The sequence below is a fragment of the Phragmites australis genome, chromosome 24, assembly GCF_958298935.1.
Source record: "Phragmites australis chromosome 24, lpPhrAust1.1, whole genome shotgun sequence".
NCBI lineage: Eukaryota > Viridiplantae > Streptophyta > Magnoliopsida > Poales > Poaceae > Phragmites > Phragmites australis.
In genome coordinates, this window is record NC_084944.1 from 3,347,411 (window position 1) to 3,366,013 (window position 18,603).

The 18,603-nt window shown below is 42.7% G+C and overlaps 2 protein-coding genes across 2 annotated transcripts; both read left to right on the forward strand.

Moving 5' to 3' along the window:
- The first annotated feature begins 1,133 nt into the window (after positions 1-1,133).
- On the forward strand, positions 1,134-4,914 carry LOC133907010 (heat shock 70 kDa protein, mitochondrial-like). Its single transcript, XM_062348981.1, has 6 exons — positions 1,134-1,315; positions 1,985-2,058; positions 2,137-2,215; positions 2,291-2,860; positions 2,948-3,568; positions 4,009-4,914. The coding sequence occupies exons 1-6, from the start codon at positions 1,253-1,255 to the stop codon at positions 4,636-4,638; spliced, it is 2,037 nt and encodes a 678-aa protein (XP_062204965.1). The 5' UTR covers positions 1,134-1,252; the 3' UTR covers positions 4,639-4,914.
- Positions 4,915-14,669: 9,755 nt separating this feature from the next.
- Positions 14,670-18,578, forward strand: LOC133907011 (methionine gamma-lyase-like). The gene is made up of 2 exons (XM_062348982.1): positions 14,670-15,617; positions 17,778-18,578. The coding sequence occupies exons 1-2, from the start codon at positions 14,834-14,836 to the stop codon at positions 18,392-18,394; spliced, it is 1,401 nt and encodes a 466-aa protein (XP_062204966.1). The 5' UTR covers positions 14,670-14,833; the 3' UTR covers positions 18,395-18,578.
- The last annotated feature ends 25 nt before the right edge of the window (positions 18,579-18,603 follow it).

The window sequence follows — 18,603 nt, forward strand, 5'->3', positions numbered from 1 at the left end:
AAAAGTATTTATACTCATGAAAAAGTTGAATATTTTACGTGAGAAAATGTATTTTCTAAACCTAGTTAAATGCATAGTTAATTCTTTGCTAATAAAAAACATGAAACCAATTTTGTTAGTCTTCTTACATGATCCTATGTCTTTTAAACATACATTAACTCATTAAATAATTATTGTAATATGCATGATTGTGTAAATGTGTTGTAACTAGATTAATTCATAAATCACCCATCATATCTCCAAATTTAGTGAAACAACTTTTATTAGTTTATTTATACTGTACTTTATATAGGAAAAATAATGATAGACATGAAAAAATTAATTAAAGTGTTGTTTCTTAACGTATTTACTTTATGTTTGTAAACTTTATAAACAATATGAAGAAATTAATAAAACTCTAAATAAAGTAAAACTAATTTTAAAGATCATCTTAAGATATGTTTAAAAAAAATATGTATTTGCACGTTAAGCTTTTCCTTAATGTGATAGGCCAAATCATTCTGTTTATATGACACATTTTAGTAATTTGTTTCAAACTTACTCTTCATTAAATATGTTGTAAACGATATTATTTTTAATTTTTTTCACAGAAGATCTTAGACTTGTCTAAAATATTTTTTTTATTTTTTAACTTTTTTAATTTAAATTCGAAAACTGATTAAATTCAGAATGCAGTGCCTAATATTGTGAATACCGAGCGATTTCAACGAATTTTTAAACCCTCAGCACAACACGACTCGAGATAGCCGGGCTGGGCCTGCGCTCACATCGTGTTGGGACGACCTAACCCGGTTATCTCATACCGTCGCCCCGTCTCACCGTGCCCTGGCCGTCGCGCCGCCGCGCAGCCTCACCCCGTCCAGCACCACACTGCCGCGCCCAACACAGCACAATGTGTTGTGGGCGTGTTCGAGCCAACCCGACATGGCATTTTGCTTCATAGGCCATGCCGTGAGTCGCGTCTCCGCCACGTGGGTCGGCACGGCTCAATCGGTTACTTAGCTGGGCCAACCAGCGTGCCGTGCCGGACGCGGCTCATTCGGCCATGTCTTCACCCGACCGACGTGTCGGCCCACCGTTCAGTCACCCAGACGGCCGCAGCGGCCTCGACCTCATAAAGCCCACCACGAGCCAGACCCACCCCCAGCCCCCTCCCCCTCGCCGTCTCCCGAAGCATCCCCTCCCAAGTCCCAAAACCCTCGCCGCAGCCGCGCAGCCGAAACCCTCCTCGCCGCGGCCCCGGGACTAGCCCATGGCGGCCTCGCTGCTTCTCCGCGCCGTGCGCCGCCGGGAGCTCGCGTCCCCTCTCGGATCCGTAACGCTCCTCCCCTCTACCTCTGTCTCTGTGGTTTTGTATTCTTCGGTGCGGTCGTGTCCTGCTTGGTACTCTACGCAAATCTAGTTCTGATCCGTTAGGAGAGATGGACGGTGGTGATAAGTGATTGTATATTAGATGGGATTTCACGTGCTTGAGGCTTCGGCGCGGGAAGGATGAGTTAGTGCTGGTAGATTCGATGTGCTTGGGTATTGATGGATTAGTTCAGTTCTGATAGTTACTGGTTTACTGCTGCGGTAGAAGCAACGATCTTCTGCGATTTTTGAGAGATTAGGTTGTATTTAAATTGTTTGCGTGCACACAAAATGGCTTATTACTAGGTATTTTATTCATGGATGTGGTGTTATTGTTAGAAGATTGTATATTGCTTCCATGTGCAGAGGAGTTTTCGCATTAGTAGTGGCGTTATTACACAACTGGTGAGGAGCTAACTATGAATAGATTGTCATTGGTCATTGTGCCATGGCCAATAGTGTTTTTTTTTTTTTTTTGGGTAGCGGCTGTATTCTCTATCAGTTATATTTTGTTTACCTAGTCAGTGTAGCTAGATTCGTGTTTGAGGGTTGCTCGAATTACTTTATATACTATGCAATTCGTTTTTCTAGCCGGTTTCTGAGCTCTTACTGTCTGTGAATGTACTTGTTTCAGCTAAGCGCCAGCTTACAGTCAACATGTGCTGCCAATGTATGCTCAAAATGGGGTAGTTTTGCAAGACCTTTCAGGTAACAATGATCTCTTGCCTTAATTCTACACAGCTTTGTGATTGCAGTAATACTGATTTACATGGTAACTGCTTTCAGTGCAAAAGCAGCTGGAAATGAGGTCATTGGAATCGATTTGGGAACAACTAACTCGTGTGTTTCTGTTATGGAGGGGAAGGTCAGTATGGATTCTCCCTGTAATGTTTATTCTCTCAATTGTTGTTTGCTAAATTGGGCAATTAAATGACTGCAGAACCCAAAAGTTATTGAGAATGCTGAAGGTGCGAGAACAACACCATCTGTTGTCGCCTTTAGTCAAAAAGGTGAGCGGCTTGTTGGAACTCCAGCCAAGCGTCAGGCAGTAACCAACCCCCAGAATACTTTCTTTGGAACAAAGCGGTTGATTGGGCGCCGCTTTGATGATCCACAGACACAGAAAGAGATGAAGATGGTGCCATACAAAATTGTGAAGGCTCCAAATGGTGATGCTTGGGTTGAAACAACTGATGGCAAACAGTACTCACCAAGTCAGATTGGTGCATTTGTGTTGACCAAGATGAAGGAGACAGCTGAATCTTACCTTAACAAATCTGTCTCGAAGGCAGTGATTACTGTTCCAGCGTATTTCAATGACGCTCAGCGTCAGGCCACAAAGGATGCAGGCCGCATTGCTGGCCTAGATGTTGAAAGGATCATCAATGAACCGACAGCAGCTGCTCTGTCTTACGGAATGAACAACAAGGAGGGTTTGATAGCAGTCTTTGATCTTGGAGGAGGAACCTTTGATATCTCTATTCTCGAGATTTCAAATGGAGTTTTTGAGGTATGTCTTCATAATTTTCGAGTCACGTTGCGATGAAAACTTTTTATGACATACATTCTTTTCTGATTTGATTCTATGTATTGTCAGGTCAAAGCAACAAACGGTGATACTTTCTTGGGTGGCGAAGATTTTGATAACACACTATTGGAGTTCTTAGTGAGTGATTTCAAGAGAACCGAGGGCATTGATCTGTCTAAGGATAGATTGGCCCTGCAGAGGCTTCGTGAAGCTGCTGAGAAGGCAAAGGTTGAACTTTCATCGACTGCTCAGACTGAAATCAATCTACCATTCATAACAGCTGATGCTTCAGGAGCAAAGCATTTGAATATCACACTGACAAGGTCAAAGCTTGAAACTCTTGTGCACCATCTGATTGAGAGGACTAGAGATCCATGCAAGAACTGCTTGAAGGATGCTGGAATATCTACTAAGGAGGTGGATGAAGTACTTCTTGTTGGTGGAATGACTAGGGTTCCAAAAGTACAGGAGGTAGTCTCTGAAATTTTTGGAAAGAGCCCAAGCAAAGGAGTCAACCCAGATGAAGCTGTGGCCATGGGTGCTGCCATTCAGGGCGGCATCCTCCGTGGAGATGTGAAGGAGCTTCTTCTCCTTGATGTTACTCCCCTGTCACTTGGTATTGAGACGCTCGGTGGTATTTTCACCAGATTGATCAACAGGAACACTACAATTCCCACCAAGAAAAGCCAGGTGAGTTATTACATCTCTATTTTTTTTTCTCAGCATGCAGCTTCATCTTGTTTGACTAACCCTGATTTAACTTGATGAGCCTTATGTCTACATATTTTGTCTTGACATCTATTTCACATTTGCTGTTTTGGTATGGTCACAAAGTTGCGATACAATGCTCTGTTGGCCTTGTACTCATGTCATTGCATGATGAGTCTGATACAGCCTCATGTGAAAAGCTTTACTCCTTGCACTTTCATTTATGTGAAGTGGTTTATGATCTTTCGGGCTAACTCCTGTAACCCATTGGTTGTTCTTTTTTTTCTTGCTGATTGTTCCCTGTACAAGGAGGTGCAAAGTCTTTAGATAGGATTATTAGTCTCTGATACATGCAGCACAAGCATTTTTTCCCTAATTCCCCTGGTGTGACCTTGATCTGATCTTTGGCTTTATTTTTGCAGGTGTTCTCAACTGCTGCTGACAATCAGACCCAAGTAGGTATCCGTGTGTTGCAAGGTGAGCGTGAAATGGCTACAGACAACAAGCTTCTTGGTGAATTTGATCTCGTGGGCATTCCACCTGCCCCAAGAGGAATGCCTCAGATTGAGGTCACATTCGACATCGATGCCAATGGTATTGTGACTGTCTCTGCGAAAGATAAGGCCACCGGAAAGGAGCAGAACATTACCATCCGATCCTCTGGTGGGCTATCTGAAGCTGATATCCAGAAGATGGTCCAAGAAGCTGAGCTTCATGCCCAGAAGGATCAGGAGCGGAAAGCGCTCATTGACATCAGGAACAATGCAGACACCACTATCTACAGCATCGAAAAGAGTTTGGGTGAGTACAGGGACAAGATCCCGGCAGAGGTTGCATCTGAGATCGAGGCAACCATTGCTGACCTCCGCCAGGAGATGGCCTCAGACGACATTGAGAAGATAAAGGCCAAACTTGAGGCCGCGAACAAGGCTGTCTCAAAGATCGGGCAACACATGTCTGGCGGCGGCTCAGGTGGTTCTCAGTCGGGGTCAGGACCTCAGGGTGGCGGCGACCAGGCTCCGGAGGCCGAGTACGAGGAGGTGAAGAAGTGAGTCTGCAGAAGACGGAATGGTAGAGGTCGGATTTAGAACTAGCTACTCTTTTTTTTAGAACACAGTCAGATGAGATGTAACCTGTGCTGTAATAAGCTTCGGATTTGCCCCCCTCCTGTTTTCTCCTTTCGGTGATGTGAAGTCACCCAACATTCTCAAGTAGGTCATGGCTTGGTTGCATATGATGCCTTGTTTGGGCCTTGTTGCACGAACGCTTGCACCGATGGGATTTTTCCATTGGCTGGTTTTGCTAATGCACGAAGGTATATTGTTTCATGTTCGACTGTTGCTGATGCTTCGGTGCTACTTTCTTGCATACTCACTCTGGCCTGCTGTATTATGTTCGTACAACGGTGTTACCTCAAATACGAGTGTTTTGAAGTGTTACAACGATGCAATCAATTTATTTTATTTTTCTTGGAAGTAACATTTGAAGTGTTTAACACGTTTACAGAAAATCAACAACTCCAATATAATCATAATCATTGGGACAAAACAGAGCTAAAGAATCGGAGAGGCATTTTCAAAACGGCGCAAAAATTATTAGAAAACAGATGATTCATATCAAGGCAACTCCCGAACGGACACCTCTCGAGCATGTATAAATACCAATAAAAGATCAATAAAGAATGAGTTCAAATCCATTTATTCTTTGTTCTTTACATCCAGTTATTATCGCTATCAACACGTTATTAGCACCTACGCTCTCCACTGAATGATCAACAGAAGAATAAGAGGCACAAAGACCTCCATCAATCACAGATGTCTACGGGAGATAATCCGATGAAAGAGAAAATATGCTTAGTGGATAGCTGTACCACTAACTCTATATTTAGGGAAACTAAATATTTTCAAACTCTTAAAAAGAGTAAAGGAAATGTTTTGATAATTATTGGACGCGATAATATGATTGTTGGTTTTGATTGCGTCATAATCACACTCCCTATGAGTACTCAAATTACAATCGATGATGTACTATTATATTCTGATTCAACATGTATCCTACTAAGTTATAGAGATGTCCGTCAAAATAGTTTTCATATCGAAAACCATGATGACAACAAAGAGGAATATCTTCTTATTACAAAAAAATAGCGGACATGCCAAACAAATACTAGAGAAAATTCTCTTTTATCTTTAGAATTATACTATACATACATCAAATTTGTACCACATGTTACATATAAGGTAATTTTGCAAAATGTAGACATATTCCAAATATGGCATGATCGTCTTGGTCATCCCGGCGTCGGGATGATGCGAAAAATTATCGACAATTCAATTAGTCATGGTATAGAAACTACCAAATTCCCACAATCTTCGGATTTTATGTGCACTGCATTTGCTACATGAAAATTGATTTTAAGACCTTTTATCTTAAAATCCAAGTTGAACCACTCAAATTCTTTGAACGCATTTAAGGGTAATATATGCGGTCTAATTCAACCATTATCTAGACCGTTTAGATACTTCATAGTTCTTATTGACGCATCTACACGATGATCATATGTGTGTCTTTTGTCCACACGAAATCATATTTTTGTCAAAATAATTGATCAAATTATTAAATTACGAGCATATTATACTAAACATAGGATAGAATCCATTCGAATGGACAATATGGCTGAATTCACCTCACGTGACTTCAATGATTATTGTATGGCGCTAGAAATTCAAGTCTAGCATTTAGTACCATACATCCATACTCAAAATGGTTTGGATTAATCTCTCATCAAGAGAGTCAAGCTCATCACACTACTATTATTACATAATTGCAATTTATCAACTTTACATTGGGGTCATGCAGTCTTACTCGCTATTGACTTAATTCAATTATGACCAACTGCATATCACATTGTCTCCCCGCTGTAGTTAGTACATAGAAATCCTCTTAGCATTTCCCATCTGTGAAAATTCGGTTGCGCTGTATACGTACCGATCTCACCACCGCAGCGTACATCAATGGGCCCACACAGGAAATTAGGGATCTACGTGGGGTATAACTCTCTATCAATCATAAAATACCTCAAACCCTTCACAGGGGACCTATTTACAGTCCGATACGCTGACTTCATATTTAATGAGGAACATTTCACAACATTAGGGGGAGATTTAAAGTAAACAAGAATATCAAAAAATTAATTAGAATGCCATAGATATTTTCTCCTTAGATCCACATACACAAGAATCTGAACTCCATGTTCAAAGAATCATAAATTTATAACATATTACAAATAATATGCTAGATGCATTTACTGATAACAAATGTATCATTAAATCCTACATTCATGCTAGGAATGTACCGGAAAGAGTGGAGGTACCAAACAAAATTACTCAACTTTCAAATCAAAATAAGAGGGGGAGAAGGACGGTCACAAAGGATAAAACTTCTTGCAAGCTACTGCGAAAATAGAGGAATCCCACCCTTAAAATAGTAAATACAAATCAACATCAAGTTGAACGACACCCAAAATCTATGGATACTATACATCTAGTGGATGATCAGCATCCGCATCCCAACTCAATTGTGCACATATTGATGCTGGGACATCGGAACACCTCGACTCTATTGTAATGGGAAATCATAATGGGTTAGAAATGGTGGATGAAATTTTCATCAATTATATTGATTCTGGAGAATCATTTGATAGAAAAAATACAATTGTCGACACTTACTTCTCCTCAAAGATTGCAAATGACCTTCACAATGATCCAGATCCCAAGACCATGATAGAGTACCGTAAGCGCTCGGACTAGACACTATGTAAGGATGCAATATAGGCAGAATTGCGCTCGCTCTCCAAAAGAGAGGTATTCGCATCAGTAATACCTACTCTCGTAACATTTTTCATGTGAGATACAAGTGGATTTTCGTCCGCAAATGGAATGAAAACAACGAGACGGTGAGATATAAAATAAGGCTTGTAGCACAAGGGTTCATACAGAGACTTGATATTGACTTCAATGAGACTTATTCTCCAATGATGAATGGAATCACGTTCTGATATCTAATTTTATTAGCAGTTCAAAATTATCTATCTATGTAGTTGATAGGTAGTTCAAAATTATCTATCTATGTAGTTGATAGATGTAGTGACCGCACACCTATATAGATCACTTGATTCGGACATATATATGAAAGTTCTCGAAGGACTAGACATTCCGAATTCAAACACAAACCACAATATTGTGTAAAGCTTAAAAAGTCACTATATGATTTAAAATAGTTGGAAAGAATGTGGTACAACCGACTAAAAGAGTTCCTTCTACATAAAAGATACTCCAACAATGATGATTGCCCATGTGTCTTCATAAAGAAGTCCTCAACATGATTTTGCATCATCTCTGTCTATATCGATGATCTGAATATCATTGAAAATACAGAAGATATAGATGAAGCACACAATCATCTTAAGACAGAATTCGAAATAAAGGATTTGGGTAAAACCAAATTTTGCTTGGGTATATAACTTGAGCATCTTTCTTCAGGTATTCTAGTACACCAAGCCGCATATACCAAAAAATATTAGAGAAATTCAATATGGACAAATCATATCCATCCAAGACTCCCATGGTCGTTCGATCTCTTGATATGGAGAAAGATCCTTTTAGACCACAGGAGGAAGGAGAAAAGTTACTAAGAGCCGCAGTTCCTTATCTCAATGCCATTGGAGTGCTTATATATCTCGCAAATTGCACTAAGTCTGATATCGTATTTGCAGTGAACTTACTAGCTCGACATAGCGTAGCTCCAACTAAACGTTGTTGGGCAGGAGTCAAAAATATCTTTTGATATCTTTGAGGCACCAAAGATCTTGATCTATTCTTTCAATTTCAAAGAAATCAAGATTCAAGTATGATTGGATACACTGATGCTAGCTACTTATCAGATCCCCACAATGCTAGATCACAGACATGTCCGTGTTCCTACATGGTGAAATGACAACCATTTCATAGAAGTCTTCCAAACAGACTTTAGTGGCTACATCCACCAATTATTCTGAAATAATTACATTATAAGGCATCATGTGAATACATGTGGCTTCGCAGAATGATCAACCACATACAACGGTCATGTGGATTGGTTCCATTGAATCACTCACCATTATTTACAAAGATAATGTTGTTTATGTTGCTAAGATGCAAACAGATTACATAAAGAGCAATATCACTAAGCATATTACCCATAAATTATTTTATACTCATGAGTTACAACAAAGTGGGGAAATAAATATCTTGCAAATTAAATCTTGTGATAACCTCGTAGATTTATTCACAAAGTCTTTATCAACATCAACATTCAAAAATATATTCATGGTATTGGTATGCGACGACTTCGAGATTTACAATGATTAGGAGGAGTCTCATCTTGAATTTTAATCTATTCATACATTATATTATACTCCTTTTCCTTTATAAATTTTACTTACAAAGTTTCTCATAGACATATGTTATATCTCCTATTTTCACTGGTTAGGTGTTTAAAGGAGGTATACAAGATATATCTATTGTTCTCTAAGCTCATTTATGAGTTTTTCACTTTTAAAAAGTTTTCTCATATGAGTTTGCCAAGAGGCAAAAATCAATATATACTATATCATTTTTTTTATTTTTCTACTAGATTTTAAAATAGTTTTAATAGCATATCATTACTACTCTCCTCGTATTTTCCCCATATAACTTTAAGATTATATGTACATGGACTCCATCAATAGAGAGTGTTAGAAAACAGATAATCCACGTTAAGGCAATCGCACAGCAGTTGCACATCGAGCAACTGACTGATGGTTGTTTATGTCCTTTAGAAGATAGACATTCGTTTAGAAAAGATATATCCCGAACAGACACCTCTTAAACATGTATAAATATCAATAAAAGATCAATAAAAAATGAGTTAGAATCCATTTATTCTCTGCTCTTTACATCCAGTAACTATCACTATCAACAAAAATCATCGATGCCTGCTGCGCGTGTAGTTTGAGCAGTGATGCAACACGGATAACTAAGAGCCCGTCTGTACGGACATTTTCTTGAAAAACAAAAGGAACACCAGAGCACGAAAAATCCTCGATAGTAATAGTTGGCGTGTAAAATATCCCGGAATCCTATGTATTAGTGGAAACCGGCGCGCCGTTAGCCGAGGGGCAGCAAGCAAATGGACGCACATCTGAGTATTGATCAGTAGGGATGTAAGTGATTATCTAATTGGTAGTTTTGTGTTATTATTTAGTTTAATATTTTCTTAACTTAGCTATATGAGAGTGAATCTTTAGTTTATTTTTTTAGCTTTTGGTTGATCCAATAATCTAAAAAATACAAAATTTGCATTCCTATTGTTTGGGATTACGGAAGGGTTTGAGTATCGATTGTGATATCAGTTGGAGCGCTGCGGATATTAACCAAATGAACTGGATGGTGCAACATATATGTTTATGCAGTGGATAGTTATCCTGAAAAGGTACAGGGATGCAACTGCTATATATTATTTACAGACCAGAACAGGCTTTGCACAAAATCTGACATGAGTTGATTGTCTTGCACCTACAAGCGCTATATATTACAAAAAGAGCACATGTTTTTCCTAAAGAGGGTGTAGATATCAGCTATGCATAATCATCTATTGGTATTTTACATGGAGCTACAACCATTGCATTCAATTCATGGGATCATGTCTTAGATAGCCATACAGCATAGTCTTCAAAGATGGCTGTGGACTCATTCAGTAGCTGTTTGTGTGAAGTAACCGAAGGCTTATACCGTAATCACCATGAGGGAATTTTGTAGATCTCTGTTACTAAAAAAAATGAGTTGCGGGACGTGTTAATTTAGAATAATGAATGTTTAAAAATGATATACTATACTTATGTTGTTATAATGTAACGATACCTGCTCCCAACTTCATCCAAGGCGAAGCACCATCGTGATAGATTGTGTATGAAGCGCCATCGTGATAGATTGTGTATGGATGCAATCCATCCTTATGATAAAATGCATATCACATATATTCGCTGGCGACACCTTTACTTCCAAATAAAGCGGCATTTTTGGCATCGCATTGAACCACAAGGTGTATGTCCGGTGGGGAACAGCTCGTCCTCTTCGTCATTGTTATCATAGACATCGGCAATTCAAACAGGCTGAGAATATGCTGAATGATTTCCATTTTCTTTGTGTTAGCTACCAGGTTTCTGTACATGTGCACATCTGTTTGTTTGGCCTATTCTTTGGGATCGTGCCTAGCTTCTAGGACAGGAAAAAGCAAGCACTGCCTCCTTTGCTACCAGATGGAACGGTGGAGCTCCTCTCTATTGTTGTTGAATCAAGACCAGTAAAAGAGGACAATGAAGCCCTGCTTTTTCTCGCGGAATGAGTTCATGAAAGGGGAACACTGAGACATGTTCGCATTTGCAAATGCAGAATGACTTGTCAGAAAAATAGAAACACAAGAGTTGTTAGCAATGTTCGTAATTTTGTGGCACGTTGGATGTTATAAAATTAGGAATGCAATTGTGTACTTAATGAGCAGTTCTGAATTACTACTTAATTTAATTTTTTTAGATTAATTGGTTGAAGGTGAATCTTTAGTTCAATTAAATGAGTTTTGGATAGATCTAATGAAAAAAAAAAATCTAAAAACTACATCCCTATATAAAATAATATTGTGCGTGCATCACAAGTTAACTACAATAATGATTGGTGTTAGTCGTGTAAAGGTGCCGCCTAAGGGCAACTCCAGCGTTTGTTTTTTCATGGGTGATAGGAGGAGAGAGCATGTGACAAACGTTGGAGCGCTTGCCTCAAGAGGTGCTATCCAAGCATCGGGAACCAGAACAAGCACCGAAGTCAAGGAAAAAGATTAAACAAAACTTGAACAAGGTCATGTGAAAAAAAACAATTTATTCCTTTTGCCCTGCAATTCTTGTAGTCCTGATTGACATGTCGTAAAATAGCCAGTGCTCTTATCCATGTGATAAACAAGAGGAGTACTAAACCTCGGATCGAAGGCCATATGCAATATAAGATTCTGGACAAAAAAAAAACAAAAGTGGTCACCATCCAATGCTTATTGTGCCATGACGAGTTATGACTCGGTGCTACGTGTGCACCATGGAGATTGAAGATGTTCTTATCTGATACATGATCAGCTTGACTCAGTGCTCCGCCATCGTCCTCAGGAAAGCAAACTGCTCGGCTCCCAAGACGCCGACTGCACGTACTCTGAATTATCGGCTCGGTTAATTTTAGCACGCGACCAGTTTCTAGTTTGTTCCTGAGATGAACCTGTCGTAGTTTTGGAATCTTCAAAAGAGAGGGAATGCTCGAACAGTGCCAAATATATTCAGTCCAAAAACACTGGAAGCGTATACTTTCCGGCGAGACAGTGGCGCTCCCGAAAGCTCGATGGATCGCCAGCTGCAGTCTCGTTCCTTTCCTCCTCGATGGGTACAGCAGCGAGGGCCTCACTGCGAGGCGATAAAAATCATTGCCTCCCAATAGAAACGAAAGGCTTGCACCGTATGCAGCCGCGAATGGGCGCACGCTTCTGTACTCTCGGCCAACGGAGCACGCTTCTAGCTATGAATCTACGCCGGTGGTAGTGGCCTTTCAGTCTCAGACAAGTCCGGTGGATATGCCGAAGAAGAGAAGAAAAGATAAGCTCCGTTTCGCCGAGAGCACAGCAGCTCCGGCCCCGGCGGCTGGGCCACGGCCGGTCCGGTGGGCCGTGCCGCGCGTCGCGGATCGCGACTGGCTCGGTGGATAGATTCCTTTCGGATTGCCTGCCTGCCTGCGCGCGCCCGGGGCTCCACGGCGCACGTGCCTCCAGCGCAGCGCTGAAGGCGATGCGCACTCAGTTCCAACGTTCCAGGGCGCGCCCCGCGCGCGCGTCTCGGTAATGAAAATTTATTGGAGATTAGTGATAAACAGAATTATCAAATTTAAAAAAAATTGGATAAAATTTGGAAAAATGACCCAATTTCTCTAGAAAAACACATAGATTATATTCAAACCATTTGACATAAAAAAATAACATATAAATGAATTAGAGTTGGAGGGAGTGGTCTGGCGGGCTGCAGCCTGCGGACCAACGTTTTGTTGCTCGCGTGTTGGACCCGAGAATAAAAAACGTCAGTTTCAAAAATTACCGAAATTTTTGACCGATAAATTACCAATAAACAGAATTATCGGGTTTATTGATTTTTTTCAACGATAAATTTTCACAGCCACGCACACCGCTCTAGCCGCAACTACCACCGGTCAATTTGCTCCGTTTTTCACTGCATCAGCAGCTGTGCTGATATTGGTAAGCAAATATAAAATAGTTTAAGTATATATTTTTAATTTAGACTGTAAATAAGATTAGTCAACTAAACAAATCAGTGTACTCTTAGCTTCACCGGATATTTTGTTGTAAGACACTTTGGAGCTAGAGCTGTCAAACAGGCCCTAAGCCCCTCCAAACGTTCCCTGATTCCCGTAGGAATTGCACCATTTCGTGTGGAATTCTTGGGAAATTCTCGTGTTCCAGACAGATAGAAACTCGGAGCAAATTTCGCACAAACTCGTGGATATGTGGTCTCGCAAAACGAGAGCGAAAAAGCTTGTGGTTTGGTGTGCACCCTGCCATGAATGCATGCGTGCCGCCATATATTTGGAAGGAGAAGCTGTGCACGGTTTTGCCTTGTTGATCCACGCCGATCGAGGAGGCTTCGTCAGACGCCTGTCAAGAACTGATCCATCACCTGGTACACTGCTGCCTGTACACAAAGTGGTCAGTGCAGAGGCAGACAGCCTCCTACTTGGGGCTGGCTTTGGGTGCTCTCTTTTGCTCGCGGATTCGGAGAGGATCACGGCCAGATTCATCCGTCGATTAGCCTCAGGAATCTGGATGCATCATGCATGGGAAAAGAAGATTGAGCTCTGCATTTTCTGGCAGTTACGGTGACCAATTTTGACTAGTACTGTTACAATGGGGGAGGGGCCTGTGAGGCTGAGTGAGTTTGGTTCATTGAACATTCCCGTGTTTTCACCTGGGAGCAATAGTGCATTTGCTCTGGGTTCATGCACGAGTATGGCTCGTCGGTTGATGGGTACCATGTGTTTCGGCGAAAGTTCACGTGGGAATGAACAAGGTGGCAGGCATTGGTGAATGAAATTTATATCGAAATTGCCCAATATATTTGGGAGTAATACTGAAAATTTCATTAATATCTACTTATAAATAAACAAATGATCTTCTTCTAAGGATATATAAGCAATGGTTAACTACGATTTATAGCATGCCTCGATGAGTAGCCTTACTGGCACCGTAACTACTACTAATTACTCTATTGAGTCTAAAATAAGTGTCGTTTTGAGTTACATATATTCAATTGTTTTAATTTTTGGTTACAAATTACATTTTATTTTTAAGTTTGAATACTTAAAAATGATATGAATTGATTTGTCTCGAAAAATACTTTTAAAATAATATATTTTTATTATATTTTATCAATATATTATAACAAAAAGCAGTAGTCAAATTTGTACTTTGAGAATTATGTCGATATCTAAAACGATACTTATTTTGGACTGAGGGAGTAGTATGATATATGTAGGATGCGTATAGCCAGAGGCGAAGCTAGGGTGTGGTACACTGGTGGCAGTGCATCAGGATAAATCAACATTTAATAATAATTATTTTATTTTGAATATATATGTACTATAGTAAATTGAGCTTTAGTACTAATATTTATTTTGAATTGTGTATTCGGCACCGCCATCAAGTATATTCTAGCTTCGCACTGCATATAGCTTGATACCTCTACCATATCCAAAAGCAGCCTTTTACTATCAAGATAATTAAGGTTGGATACTGCAGTAACCAAAAATTTATTTACTGCTTCTGCAATTACAATTTGCAACATACTTTGGCAAATATAACGTCCAGACGCTACACTTGGGCACTTGGCATGAAGCTGTCACACTGCAGTTACAATTTGCGACCCACAGGATGGGAAGGCTCCTCTTACACCTTTTGTCCTTCTCCCTGGCCGTAGAATGGGGCCCGATTCATACCCCTCCATCCGGCGTCCGTTCAATCTCTCGTCCCTCAGCCACAGAAGATCCCGTCCTCGCCTATAAATTGCCACCATCTCCTGTTCCCTCCCCCGCGCCGCTCTGTGATCTCCTGCACCTTTCTAACACACCCATCCCAATGGCCCAGGCTATGGCCGCCGCCTCCGAGCTCGTCACCCTCAAGCGCCCATTCGAGAACGACGGGTTCGGCGACGACAACGGCATCGCCGACGGGAAACCGAAGCCGCGCCGCCGGGAGCGGTTGGCCGACCCGGCGGCGGCGCTGGCAGCGGCGCGGCACGAGTTCGGCGAGCACGGCGGCGTGAACATGTCCATCGAGGCGTCGGCGACGTTCACGGTGATGGAGCCGGACACCATGCGCCGGCTCTTCGCCGGCGAGCTGGGACCCGACCGCGGCGACATGTACATCTACAGCCGGCACTTCAACCCCACGGTGCTGGCGCTGGGGCGCCAGATGGCGGCGCTGGAGGGCACGGAGGCCGCGTACTGCACCGCGTCGGGCATGTCGGCCATCTCGTCCGTGCTGATGCAGCTCGTGGGCGCCGGCGGGCACGTGGTGGCGTCAAGGTGCCTGTACGGCGGCACCCACGCGCTGCTGTCCCGGTTCCTCCCGCGCGCCTGCGGGGTGCGCGCGACGTTCGTGGACGCGGACGACGAGGCGGCCGTGCGCGCCGCGGTGGTCCCGGGGGAGACGCAGGTGGTGTACGTGGAGACAGTGTCGAACCCGACGCTGGCCGTCGCGGACATCCCGATGCTGGCGCGGGTGGCGCACGACGCCGGGGCCAAGCTGGTGGTGGACAACACCTTCACCCCCGTGATCGTCTCGCCCGCGCGGCTCGGCGCCGACGTCGTCGTCCACAGCGTGTCCAAGTTCATCAGCGGCGGCGCCGACATCATCGCCGGTAAGGACACGTCTGCCACACTCGTCTACTTTGCAACATCGATTCAGCATGCATGCAGCGACAAGAACGCCTAGCAGTTCGTGGTTGGGATCTGCCAGCGAAATAAACGTTTTCGACACGTTGCATTAGCGTTGCATGCACACTATATACTTGCAAATTGCAATTAGGATATGAACTCTATCTTAAGCATTGTTACGTAGATACTAGCAGAGTAGCAGGTGCTGCTAGGTGTCCCAGTCAAGCTGGGGGTCAAAAACCGTCCTCCATTACGTGGAGCGCATCTAGCCGTGGGAACTCTGGCGGATCCAGAGCTAAGATATCTTCAACAGCTTTTCGTAAGCCTAGTTCTCTTTGCAAATAAATTCTAATTTCTTTCAACGTTACAATAACTTCTCTTCACAAAAGAATTCTCTCTCACATTCTCTTCACTTTGGAATTCTATCTCCTTTCCTTTTGTAAACCCCTTAAAAAAAACTGTTAGAGCTGAGAAAAAATAAAGAAGATGTGACAAAAAGAGAAATAAAAAGAAAATGAAATAAAAGAGTGTGATTGAAGATGTTCTAAAGTGAAGGAGCTCTATTTTTCTTCCTCTTTCTCCTCTCCTCGTCTAATAGATTAATCAGACCAGAGTATATAGAATCACGAGTGATAGACTGATTACGACGTGATCTCGCTATCCTTCTAAGTCCATCACTAGCTTGTGGAATAAACTACACAGCACACGTGCGCTTCTGAGCTCGTCAATACGTCAGGTTTCGTATACAGATGATTAGGTCTAACTCTGAGTACTTAGATTTTGTAACTACTCTTTTCAATCATAAATACATATTATTTAAAAAATATTTAGCCAAACTTTAAAAAATTTAACTAACAATAGCTTTTAAAATATATAATTTGAAAACCTTAAAATTATATGTATGGATTTATACGAAAAAATCTTTTATAATATCATAAATTCAATGAATTTTACAAATATATTTTAATAAAAATAATAGTAAAGTTTATATATTAAAATCGTGTTTTATTTAAAACAGTATGTATCTATGATCGGAGAGAGTAGTATTTTGTAAGAAAATTTTAAAGCGGTGCGGCAAAAAAAAATGCACCAGGCAGTTCACCAAACTTGCTAGCACGATATTGAACGGCCAGCGACACTCGCTGCGTCACGCGGCCCTTTTCCAACCACGACAATCTCGCTTGACCATGACGCCGGCCCCCATGTGGCGACGACGCAGGAGAGACCCAAACGAACAAGCCAGTGAGTCACTCGTGAGACCCGAGAGCTAGTAGTAGAAAGCAGACGAGCGGCACGTGACACCATCTACCCCGTCCCGGCCTGGCGCGCTCCATGTGTAGCACGTCATCGTCCAGTCTTCGTCGGTCGCTAGTTGCCGGAGCACATGCTCCGACGGCTTGGGAGCCTTGTTTGGTTCCCGTTTTTCTGTCATCAGGTTAATTATTTGTCTGAGCAATGACCAGTTTCTTCTGGCACTGGTCATTTCCTCAGTTTCCTCCGGCACTTTTAACCATAGGCCGGATCGTTGGACCGGTTCGACACAGCTTCAGATCTTAGAATTTTTTAAGTTGGTTATTCCTAGTTATATAATTTTATGAAGCTAGGGTCATGAATATACTAAGAGTGTTTGAGTAAGTTATTTTGTTTTTATTTTAGTTTAAAAATATATACCTAAATAATTTTATCTTAATCTAGAAACATAAAATCTGACGTGGAGCTGGGAGCTGTCTGCCAAATAAAATCATATTTTTCTGCTAGCTGGTTAATCATTGTGAGAGATGGTGTCACCCGTGACGCAGATTTATGTCCTTTTGTTTCGTAGCACCCCACCAATTTTGTTTTTCGTCTCCTCGTCTTTTTCTCTTTCAATAATGGCTGATAAGCTAGCTGAGATATACGTACGCAATCTGCAGTAGTGCACAGTGGCTTTTGTCCCGACCCTGCTACGTCCAAACTGCAAACAGACAAGAGCTGATCATGCTTTATTGTCGTTTGGTCCTCACTGCTCAGCTGTGGCCCCGACGTACGTGCGGTGCAGGAGAAACGAAGAAGTCCTGCTACGTGAACGAAATCTTCCAGTTGCAGTAGCATCAGTCGTTTATGCGGCGTGAATTGTCGAGTCTGAGCCGATTTTGGTTTTTCAGGCGCGATCTGCGGGCCGGCGAGCCTGGTGAACGCGATGATGGACCTGCAGGACGGCGCGCTGATGCTGCTGGGGCCGACGATGAACGCCAAGGTGGCGTTCGAGCTGTCGGAGCGGCTGCCGCACCTGCCGCTGCGGATGCAGGAGCACTCGCGCCGCGCGATGGCGTTCGCGACGCGGATGCAGCGGCTGGGCCTGCGCGTGGCGTACCCGGGCCTCCCCGACCACCCGCACCACGCGCGCCTGGCATCCATGGGCAACCCCGGGTACGGCTTCGGCGGCATGCTCTGCGTCGACATGGGCACCGAGGACCGCGCCAACCGCCTCATGCACCACCTCCAGAACACCACCCAGTTCGGCCTCATGGCCGTCAGCCTCGGCTACTACGAGACGCTCATGTCCTGCTCGGGGAGCAGCACCAGCAGCGAGATGCCGCCCGAGGACCGCGCCCGGGCGGGCATCTCCCCCGGGCTCGTCCGCATGTCCGTCGGCTACAACGGCACGCTCGAGCAGCGCTGGGCGCAGTTCGAGCGCGCGCTCGCGCTCATGCAGCCGCCGCAGCACCACAAGGGCGACCGTGTCGACGCCGACGCCGGCAACAACCACTGCAAGCACTGACGCTTGCGCTTCCAAGCGTGGCAACTATGCTCGCTTGTGGTGTATATACTATAGGCTATCCATTCAAGTAAGGTTAAGCACCGTCTGACCACTCTGGTTCAGATGGATATGCCAATGTAAGCCGCTTGATCTCTGAGGAACTTGTAAACGAATCTGAATAAGTGTGTCTTAAACTCTTCATTAATTTGCTGCTTAATCTCTATGCTTAT